This window comes from Arachis ipaensis, chromosome B10 (genome assembly GCF_000816755.2).
Source record: "Arachis ipaensis cultivar K30076 chromosome B10, Araip1.1, whole genome shotgun sequence".
In the NCBI taxonomy this organism is placed as follows: domain Eukaryota; kingdom Viridiplantae; phylum Streptophyta; class Magnoliopsida; order Fabales; family Fabaceae; genus Arachis; species Arachis ipaensis.
Genome location: NC_029794.2, coordinates 107,294,135 through 107,304,937, shown reverse-complemented (window position 1 = coordinate 107,304,937; position 10,803 = coordinate 107,294,135). Strand labels below are relative to the sequence as shown.

The 10,803-nt window shown below is 37.1% G+C and overlaps 2 protein-coding genes and 1 long non-coding RNA gene across 4 annotated transcripts; 1 reads left to right on the top strand and 2 right to left on the bottom strand.

Moving 5' to 3' along the window:
- Positions 196 to 2,901, top strand: LOC107623616 (BTB/POZ domain-containing protein At2g13690). Its single transcript, XM_016325947.2, has 2 exons — positions 196 to 1,321; positions 1,608 to 2,901. The coding sequence occupies exons 1-2, from the start codon at positions 617 to 619 to the stop codon at positions 2,547 to 2,549; spliced, it is 1,647 nt and encodes a 548-aa protein (XP_016181433.1). The 5' UTR covers positions 196 to 616; the 3' UTR covers positions 2,550 to 2,901.
- Positions 4,149 to 6,463, bottom strand: LOC110267749. Its single transcript, XR_002355650.1, has 2 exons — positions 6,195 to 6,463; positions 4,149 to 4,498 (listed from the first exon to the last, which is right to left on the bottom strand). It is a non-coding gene; the product is annotated as an uncharacterized LOC110267749 (long non-coding RNA).
- Positions 6,903 to 9,949, bottom strand: LOC107623165 (NAC domain-containing protein 82). 2 transcript variants are annotated; one of them, XM_016325333.2, is made up of 5 exons: positions 9,798 to 9,949; positions 9,122 to 9,642; positions 8,765 to 9,042; positions 7,837 to 8,217; positions 6,903 to 7,535 (listed from the first exon to the last, which is right to left on the bottom strand). In XM_016325333.2, the coding sequence occupies exons 2-5, from the start codon at positions 9,276 to 9,278 to the stop codon at positions 7,248 to 7,250; spliced, it is 1,104 nt and encodes a 367-aa protein (XP_016180819.1). In that variant the 5' UTR covers positions 9,279 to 9,642; positions 9,798 to 9,949; the 3' UTR covers positions 6,903 to 7,247. The 2 variants fall into 2 exon arrangements, with proteins under 2 accessions (XP_016180819.1, XP_020970044.1); XM_021114385.1 differs by having other exon boundaries at positions 9,122 to 9,886.

The window sequence follows — 10,803 nt, the reverse complement described above, 5'->3', positions numbered from 1 at the left end:
AATGATTGGATGGAGTCCGAAAGGAGATTATGCCATCCCTGACCAACAAGCAACAAACAAGGCAAAAAAGCATAAATACATAAATTGATTTTTTTTTATATTTATATTATAATATAACAAAACAATTCCCCAAAACGATGCTATTGATGGGGCCACCTCAGTAATAGAGTAGTACTACTTTTCATCATTCATCATCATCTGTCCCTCACTTCGGTCGCTCTTTTCTTTTCCTCCTTAAATTCCAAACTAACATTACAACTCATACAAACAGAATCACAAAACTCCCAACCCTAAGCCACACCACTAAACCAGATTAATTAAAAGGTCACAGCTTGCAGATGCTAAGCACTATTTCCTCAATTTCTTCACCGGAACACAAAAACAACCAAACAACACCCATAAAATAAAAAAACACAATTCCCAAGAAAGTAAGTAAATAACACCCGTTCCAAGGAAAGAAAATAACAACTAAAACATTTAACAGAGCATGACCATGATATGATGCTCCTGCTCCTCACTCTGCAGCTCCAAACATAAAAAACAGAGCACCCACTTTACCCATTCAGTCACAACTCTTCAATTTTCGACCTTTGTCTGTTTTTTGAAACCCATTTCGATGGACCGTTCGTATCGCCGGCGCCGGCGAACATGGTGCTGCTCCTTTGCCGTTCCGCCGTCGAGCCCCGACAACTTCTATTCTTCAACCCACTACTCGAAACCGCGTCAGGGGAAGTCTGAAACCTTCTCAAAACCGAATCTTTCGGTCCCAAGCTCGCCCCAGAGCACCAAATCCGGGTCCAGAATGGCGGGTCGGATCGACCCTCGGAGGATCTTGTCCCCCGGCAGAGTATCCCCCATTGACTCCGATCCCGCTGCCGTCGATTCCGCCGCTCCCGTCCCCTCTCCGGCCATCGATTCCGAGCCCAAGTTGCGATCTCGGAGCTTCCGGGCACCGACACCGCCTCCGCTGCCTCCTGCGGTGGTGGAAGAGGAGGGTTCTGGCAGCGGAGGAACTAAAGACGGTGTTTTTGACGTGAGAATGTGTTTGAGAGGGAAGGATGGTGGGTGCATGGTTTTGGAGCTGAATTCGGTGGTTCTGTACGCGAATTCCGAGGTTTTTGCTGGTTTGATAAGTGATTACAAGAAGGGTTCAGGTTCAACTTCAAATGGTAGTGGCTGTAGTAGCAAAATGTGCAGGATTGAGGTTCCTGAGGTCGATAACTTGGGGTTGTTCAGAGAAACCATTGAGCTCATGTTCGAGGATGATGTTACCAAAAGGCTCGCTAAGATTGGTGTTTTTCGATCCATCGACGTTTTGGAGGTACCTAAGTAGTTGTTACTTTCTTTTCCTTTAGTAAAATATTTTATCTTCATTTCTGTGTATGTTTTTGTTGATGATTTAATTTGCAGCTAGTATATGGTAGGTTTGGTTTTTTGAGTGTTTTGGGAATAAGCTGGTTTAGTATTGGGTGGCATGAAATTAAAAGCAAGAAAAATGGAGAATTGGAACTTGCATTTGAACATTTTGATTTTTCTAATGGAAACAATCTTGCTTGTGTTTGAATAATTGCATTTGTCTTACATGGTTGTTATGATTGTGTTTATAGGTGGCTGCTGGCATCAAGTTCACAAGGGGTGTATTATCCTGTTTGAAGTACCTTGAGGCTGTTCCTTGGACTGAAGAGGAAGAAGAGAAATTGAGGAGCTTGTTCACAAGATTCAAGTTCGATGATACGACAACCAGGGACATCCTAGGTAGATTCTACTTGAATGATTCAGCAGATTCACAGCCAAATGTTGCAATGCAACTCGTTTGGTCTATCACCAGTTCTGCAGATGCCAATGCAAGGAACGAACTTAAGTCACTAGTAAAGGGTCTTCTAAGTAAAAGCTCGGTCTATGAGAAGAACCATGTTGACCTCAGCAAGGAGGATCTATATTCTGTTTGCCACTCGTGTCTCGCTTCTCTAGTTAGCCTATTTGAGGGGAAATCTGACGACAACCGTCATGAACAATCATTGCCGAAGAAAGATATGAACAAGCCTTTGATCGAACGCGTCGCAAGACAGGTTGATAACATCAACTGGTTGCTGGAAATCATGTTTGATGGGCAAATGGCGGAAGACTTTGTTGATATATGGACCAATCAGCAGCAGCTACTTAAATTGCATGATGATGCCTCTCCCATGGTAAGATACGAACTGAGTCGAGTGTCAGCAACATTGTTTGTCGCCATCGGCACCAGAAAACTACAATGTCGGTTGGAAGCTAGGTCGGGGCTTCTTCAGGCGTGGTTCAAACCAATGCTGTTGGACTTTGGGTGGCTGCAGAGATGCAAAAAGGGGCTTGATATGAAGGCATTGGAAGAGGCAATGGGTCAGGCACTTCTTACTTTGCCCCTCAAGCAACAACACATGCTGTTTATGGAATGGTTTCGGTATTTCTCAAAGCATGGTACTGAGTGTCCAAATCTAAGTAAGGCATTCCAGATATGGTGGCGCAGATCATTTTTAAGGGGCTCTGAGACTCATGAAATTGAATCAAGGTAAAGAAAAAAAGAATACTGATGCTTGTGATGTTTACTTCTGTCTACTCTGTAAAGAGTTGCAATTAGGTGAGAAATTCTAAGCTATGTACACTGAATAAAGTAGATGAACTCTATATGAATATGATCATTGTATTAGTTGATTGATGCCTAAATAGTATCGAATTTTCTAGGAGGTTTTTGTATTATTTTTAATTTAATTTATTAATATTTTCTTAATGGCCTAGGTCCTAATGAGGCCTCCAAGAAATCCTCATAAAAAAAGAAAACTCGTTGCTGTACCTTAGAAAGGTCTATTCTTGTAGCACATCTGTTGCCATGGTCATGCTATTCTCGTTTGTTTAACTTTGTACAAAGTGGTGAACATCTATTTTTATCTGTCTTGTATGCTAATTCTCTTGTGATTTTATTTTGGTGCCGAAATTGTGGAATTTATTTTTAAGGTAGGTATCAAATATTTTAAAATTATTTGTTTTTATATTTTTAAATTAAATATGGACTTTTAAGCTTTTTTAGTAAATTAAACACTAGACTAATTTATAGTAGTATTTTCTCTTAATTAATAATAAATTTAATATCATTATTTGATTATTTTTTAACCAAAAAAATTGTTTTATTGTTTATTTGTCTTTCATTCTATTATAATATATTATTTTGCTTTTATATTTTATTTTATGAATCAACAACTTATATGTTAAATTTTTATAAATCTTTTATTTGAGATAGAATTATAAGTGAAGTCATTTCATATTCAATGATGTTAAGAGAAATTACTGAAAACATATTTAAATTAATTTGATGTATAATAATTTTATATTTTGTAACTTAGTGTAAGTGATGTTAGGGATGTACCTGGCCGGGACTGAAGGGCCAGTCAGACTCGAAGGGTCTAGGGTCGGATAAGAGTCTCAAAAATAGGTTCGATTATTATTTAGAGTCGAGTCCGGATCAATGCGAAACCGGCCTCACTTGGCTCCTTGTGCACTTTAAGAAGACTAAAAAAGATATATATGTTTTAAATTAATTCCAATATTATGTTATCTTGATTATAAGCTTATTGTTTTATTTTTAATCACACTTAGTTGAATTTAAAAATAGATCAAAGAAGCACGAAATTAGAATTTATGAATAAATTCAAGTTTAAATATGGATATCAACTTCTTGATAACAAGTATATTTTTTTTCTTCTTTATAAATAAGTGTTATAATTTTTTGACATAAAGTTTATCAAAACCCAAACTTCACCGATTTAGACCTGGTTCTAGTGTGGCCCGAAAGTAGTCTGCTTTCACTGGGTTTAGGACTTGATAAAGGTTTCAAAAATAGACCCGATTATTATTTAAGGTCGAATTCGAGTGAAGACAAACCCGGCTTTACCCAAGCCATGTACACCCTAGGCGATGTACTGTAACATCCTCCATACAGAGCTTTATGCCTAGGACGTAAATCAGAAGTGGTGAGGCGGTACGATCTCTAAAAATAAAAATAAAAATACTTATATAATATAATTGAAAGAATTTATAACTAAGAGCCTTAAAAGAGAAGTCATACAAAATACAAACAGAAAAGTATATCACTCACGAAAGATAAGCATAGATGGATAAGCAAGATTGAAAAGAAGATTAAAAACATAACTATATGGATCAGAATTCCAAAATACAGATAACTAGCTCCGAACTCAATCCGTGAATCTAAGACTCTAAGACGCGAAGCTAAGGCCGACTAGAGTATATATATATATATATTTATACAACCCAAAATATAACTCAAACTACAGAATAAACACTTATTTCTCCAAGTCAACCTCTAGGAGGGACAAAATACAAAATATACATGCAGAGATTCTATAAGCATATATACATAGCTTAAAACAAAATATAATGGCCCAAAAGATAGTTCTTCGCTTGTAAGGAGGGTCTCCAGACGCTCAACGAGGTGTCTCTCGACCTGTATCTGAAAAATAATAGAAATATGTATGGAATGAGAATCGGAGGTTCTCAGCATGGTAAAGGTGTCCGCATAGTTAATATAAAAGGTCTCGGAAAAGTTAGAGGCATTCCTAGAACTCCGACACTCAGATTTCAGCTTAAAGATTCAACTAAACCAGAAATTAAGTAAATTATCTAAGGTATTCCAAGTTCTGAATCTAACTTTAACCTAACACTCTACTTTCTATCTTCTCCAATCTTTCGAATCACCGGTGGAACACCCCCCCCCTCCCGGGCCCCTCACACCTCAAGTAAAGAAAACAAGATAGAGGTGCAATTACAACAAGTAACAGAAAAGCAGAGTTAAGCAGTTAAGCAAGTGAAAACAATGTACACTCAAGCAAACACAAATAAATGCATATGATGTATGTCTGTCCTATGGCTGATAAGTCTTATCTGTCGGTTATACAGTCAAATCGACACGTCCTAGTAGTTAACTATTGGGCAGTTTCTCTGTGCGCGTATCCCCAAGCTCAAAAATAATATCCATGGCGTCAAACTCCAAACTCAATAATATTCTATGGAGTCAAACGTCAAACTCAATAATTTAATATTTCATGGGTGAGACAACCCAAGCTCAAATTCAATATATATGCATGCCCATGGGGGAGCTCGAGGAGTTAAAGTGTCCAGTCACATCTTGCGACAGAGGATCGACAATTAGTCTCAATATCATCATCATTCATCAAAAATTCATACTCAACTTAATTCATTATTTTTTAAATAAATCAAACTCAAAACGTAATCATTTTCTTAATAACTGAAAATCAAATCATAAAATCCCTAAACCCAAATTTTTCTAAATAACCACTTTAAACGAACCCTCCAATTTTCATAAAAATTTCGGCAGCATCTCTTCTAAAAATCGGACTTTCGCCACTCTTCAAGGGTCCCAACCACCAAACCAAGCACCTCTTAGTCATTTAAATCATTCCTAATATCAAATTATTTCAAAATCAAACCAATTCCAATATTAAATCTTTTTCAAAAAAATCAACCAACTTCAATAGCAACCACTTACAAAATCGACTTTCACATCTCTCAACCAATCCATTCAAGCTCACCATCAATCCTCAACACATCAACTATCGTCATTATTTTATACCCATCAAAGTCATAATCCAACACATACAAATTCATTTATCCTTATACACACATCATAAACCATATTCACAATCCATCAATAATTCATTTAATTCATTCCTATCTTATGGTCCTCTAGTCTAAGTTTTCACATGACATTAAACATTAACTACGAAAAACCAAAACTATACCTTGACCAATTCCTCCCTAAGCTCGAAACACCTCAAAAACCTCTCCTTACACAAACTTCAAGCTTCTAAACGTCAATTTCCCAAGCTTAATCACCCAAATTTCGTTCCAAACTGTCAAATTGAACTTCAAATTGAACTCCAAATCAACAAAAATACCATCTAATCCACACAATAGCACTACAATCATTAGAGGATTCACTAATTCAATGATTCACAAGGGTTTAACAGTTTCTTACCCTACCCATGAATCAATTGGACAAAATCGAATGATTATCCACTGTTAGAGTTCACCTAAACCATAAAAACCATTCAATTCCTGAATATTCAAACTCAAAACCCATGAATTTGAGGAGAGGAAGAACTTGACGAGAAATGCAAGTTTCTTACCAATTTGTTCGATAGAATTGAAGAGAATTCCGATACGAACACTTGGCCGTTGACGGCACGTCAATCGGAGCTCTGGATTGAAAGTTATGGACAATTCTCTCTTTTGCAACCTATTCAAAGTGAAAAAATGATGAAGAAAACCAATTTTGGGAGTTTATAGGTTGGATCTTAGGTTCGGTCCAACAGGTTCGGCCCGTTTGCCTATTTTTATGCCAAAAATTTTTAAATTAGTGTCAAAATTCATATTTTAATTATTTCTACTTGTTTAAACTATAAAATTTAAGTTTCTAATTTTTTTAAATAATAATTAATTTATTAGTTAATTATTTTAAGCAAATACTTCAATATATATATATATATATATAATTCATTATTATATTATTAACATTATATTATATTTTAGGATTTAATTATGATAATTATATTGTTTTTAACTAACTATAAAACTAAATTTTAAAAATCATGTACAAAAAATTCATAGTGCTAGTTTTATGTTCAATTCTAAATCTACTAGTTATCACAAAATCTTTCTAATAATGGGATTTAGTCGATCTCTATATAAATCACGAAAAGACCTTACAAGATCAAGCTATACTGGTTTAGATAACGTACTTTCCAGCGCGACGAAAAGTAAAGGGGCAAAGGCCTATCACAGTTCCCTCATCAACTAACCGTTCTCCAATAAAACAAAATTGAGAATACTAGAAGTTTAGGGTTAAATGTGTCAACTTCCATCATTTGATATTACTACGAAAGACATGCATAGATTTCAACGTAATAGATGTTGAAAACTCACTCTAACAAACACAACTCAGAAAATATCCGAAGAAAATTTGTGAGGCTAATGATTAATCCAACCTAGTAAATAGAACTAACACTAAAGATTTTATCAACTGCTATCATGTGTTAGCTTATTACAGAAAGGAATGTTTGTACAGAATATATGCTTCAGTAGAGTTTATAAATGAGAATGGAAAGACAATCAAGATCAGCAACACACGGCAACGGTTCTTCTACCAACCTCATGTTGATGCTTCGTCAAATTTTGAAGCCTCATTTATTGTCCTGGCTCCAATTTCCTTGTTCATTAGTCTCCCATAACAATGGGGTGTCGAGGTCACCCAACTCCAAGTAGTCCAGGGGATCAGGGAAACGCAACCCATCACTCGCAGAAAGCATTTCATTCACAGTATATCCACCATTTTGGCCGCAGGAAAAACCATGTCCAATTCCACCCATTTCGAACAAACCATCAAGGTCACCCAGACCCCCAAAAATCTCATTGGGATCAAAGCAAGGTGTTCCTTCAGCATTGTTTATGTCAGGAGGATTGTCAACCTTCTGTAATTACAAAATTAGAACAAGAGAAAAGAAATGAAGGCTCAGAACATTTATGGAACAAAGTAAAACAACAATAATAAAGCATCATGAGTTTGAAACTAAAAATAATGGATGCGACAGATGCAGTTATTCCAAAAACCAAGGTCCTAGATATGTTTCCACAAAATGGGGAAAGAGATGGAAGGAAACTGTAGAAGAGATGTCATAGATTAGATGGAAACAAGCATGAAAAGAAAAACAATCTAGTCAAATTCCCCCAAAATATTGTGCAGGCATAAATAAGAATAAATAGATTGCATACTTCAGTTGTGGTGTTCTCAGTAGGAGCCATTATGTTATCTTCTATGGCGGAACCAGGCACTGGTGTAATATCACCATCAACTTGATTACTTGGAGCTGAAGGATGTGCTGAGCAAGAAGGCATTGGCCCTGTTAAACACGAAACAGAGGTCAACCCATAGCATTCACTCACAGAGAGATTCACGTTATTCACAACAGAGCTATGACATGAAGCGGGTTGTATAGGAACTGCAGCAGGTAGAGCAGCAACAGGTGCAGATTCTACACAGTCAATTTCATCCTCTTTATCCCAGTCTTCCTCATTAAATGGCCTTCCGTATTGTGCACCATTCCTAGGACCAGGACCATCCTTTTGGAACACTTTACATATCACATAAGAATCCTGAGAAAAACGTAAACAATTAGAACTAATTAAAATAAACACACCAGAAAAACAAGCACAAAAATACAAGACAAAATAAGCAAATACCATAAACAGTCTCACAAGAGATGCTAAACTAGTCAGACATACAGTAAAATTATATTAAGTAAAGCTAGCCATTATATACCATAAAGCTTAAGCACCAGGCATATGTATACTGCTAAAAATCAGTTTATGGCATCAGGCTTAACATGAAAAGACAATCTACATAGAAGCCATTACCAACAATAGAGGTTGCAACGCGTGCAATTCAGCAGAATTCTGTAATCCACTAATCCTCGTGTATTAAAATATGCTCATCAGCTAAGAGCATAGCTTCTAGTGAAACATAAGACGATAACAACATAAATAACAACAATCCTAGATTCCTAGTTATCCCCATATGGGCAGAAAAGCACAAACACTAACCGATAACAATAATTAGCAGCATATATTTCGACATATATTTCCTTAGTCTCACCAAAGTAGAAATACACTTAATTTTCATGAATGAGAAATCAGTAGTTACCTGTTGAACACCCTTATCAGCAAGGTCCTTATCTTGAAGTCGGTATTCATGCAAAACCCAATCAGTTCGATCTCCCTTGGGTGCTTTACCATTGTGAAACACCAGAGTCTTTATCATGCCCACAACAAGCTTCTTGTTCTCGACGGATCTATCCTTGCCAGTAGTCTTCCAGTACCCACATTCTGTGGCCCTATTCATCCTCCCTCCGCTCGAATACTTCTTCCCTCGAGGGCAAAAGAAGTACCATTCTAAATCTCCAGTTTTAAGCAGAGAATGATCTGAAAAAATATCATCAAGTTAAAAACAGCTATGACGAACACAGAACTCTACTAAATCAAATGAAACCAGAGTGCAAACCTGGTAGATCCCACGGCGGATATTTGTATATATCAAGTTCAGCAATCACATCACAAGGGAATCTCTTCCCCATCACCTTCCTTTTCAGAAAGTACTGAACCAGCTCAACATCGGTTGGATGAAACCGGTACCCTGGAATTGACTTCATTGCGGCCATCGCAGAAGAATAAAGAAAGCTTAAATAGTAAAACCTTCAGAATCTAACAACTTCCCTTAAATCAAACAATCCAACAACAAAGAACCACTTCACCAGCAGTGAAGAAAGAAACCAACTTTGTAGGTACTCCCAATTAAAAATAAAAATAAAAAATAAAAAAGACGAGAAATTTAACTAGAGAATGATGAACGGAATTAAATAACCCTAAAAGAATCGAGGGTGCGAAGCGTCAAGTCCAGTGGCGAAAGAAATTGCGAGAACAGCGAAGCCTTCCCCGGTTCATGAAGGTAAAATGGAACTGGAAACCCACAATGGATGAAGACGGTCCCTTTCTGAGAACAAAATTCATCGGCACAGTGGAACCCTAATAACAACACCAACAGCCACATTGCAAATTCATCGATTACAATTATTCGACGGAGCTTACCCACAACAGAGAAGGAAAAAAAAAGACAACGAAGAGATGGAAGGTTTTATTGTATCGCGAAGATTGGGGTTTTGGGAAGAAAGGAAGCTTACCAGGGAAGGAAAGAGGGAAGTGAGAAGAACACAGACTTGAAACTTCGCACTCCTAATCGTTGAATCTTTGGACTACCAAGAGAGTGAGAAGCGGCCAGGGTTTTGTTTATATATGTGGTTTTAATTGGGGTTTTTCCTTTTTCTTTTTTATTAATTTCTGTTTCTTGTGCGAGGGGCCTCATTGTTCGCCATTCGCCTAGGTAAATTTCCATGGAATTGAAATACAAATATTCCTTCCAAATGCTAAAGAATTTTAATATGGAATTTAGAGGTCAGTTTTACCTGGAAATGGAAATTTTTGGTGTATATACTGTGGATGGACAGTGCAAATATACAAATACAATATGCAGGTAATGTGTTGACTCAGCACACAACTAATATATTGGACACGTGTCAGAATCGCACACAACACGCAGGTAATATGTTGCCATGTGGCACTCATCCCTTCACCATACAGGTAATGTGTTTCACACGTGGCAGACGCTGGTTGGATGGCGTTCCAACACGTAGCCTGCGAGATGAGTCTTCTATCTATAAAAACCAAAGTTCGTAACTATTTTGCTTAATTGTGAGAGAAATATTTTTCTCCAGGGTTGGTACGATAGAGGGCACTGCAAATATAGTGGTTTATCACAATAGTGAAGTCGTACGAAATACATATGAGAGTGCGAGCTTTGCTTATGAGAATATGTTTTCGTTTGTGGTTCTGTGCAAAATAACATTCGCGGAACTACAGTTTGGGCTCTGTCAAAGCATAGAGGCTGATATTTTAAAGAGGGTGACCAACATTCTCTATAGGAGTCCAGTTGTCGTATTTGGCGGCCTAATACAGTTTGAGGATATGCCAATCGTCGACAAAATTAGTATTCAGCGGATGTTTCATATTCACTAGCAAACTCAGGTGCAACACCCGAAGATTAAGTTATACGTTGAGTTTGAGCATATTGCTACAGATGAGGTTCAATATGACGTAGATGTGCCAGATGACAAAGCTGAGGCGTACTTG

Bases quoted from the DNA above. Each gene is read 5' to 3' on its own strand.
- LOC107623165 (XM_016325333.2), bottom strand. From the start codon at position 9,278: ATGGCCGCAATGAAGTCAATTCCAGGGTACCGGTTTCATCCAACCGAT. The intron at 9,043-9,121 runs GTTTGCACTCTG...ATATTTTTTCAG, and splicing joins TCCGCCGTGGGATCTACCAG to ATCATTCTCTGCTTAAAACT. The intron at 8,218-8,764 runs GTAACTACTGAT...CGTTTTTCTCAG, and splicing joins CTGATAAGGGTGTTCAACAG to GATTCTTATGTGATATGTAA.
- LOC107623616 (XM_016325947.2), top strand. From the start codon at position 617: ATGGACCGTTCGTATCGCCGGCGCCGGCGAACATGGTGCTGCTCCTTT. The intron at 1,322-1,607 runs GTACCTAAGTAG...TTGTGTTTATAG, and splicing joins GATCCATCGACGTTTTGGAG to GTGGCTGCTGGCATCAAGTT.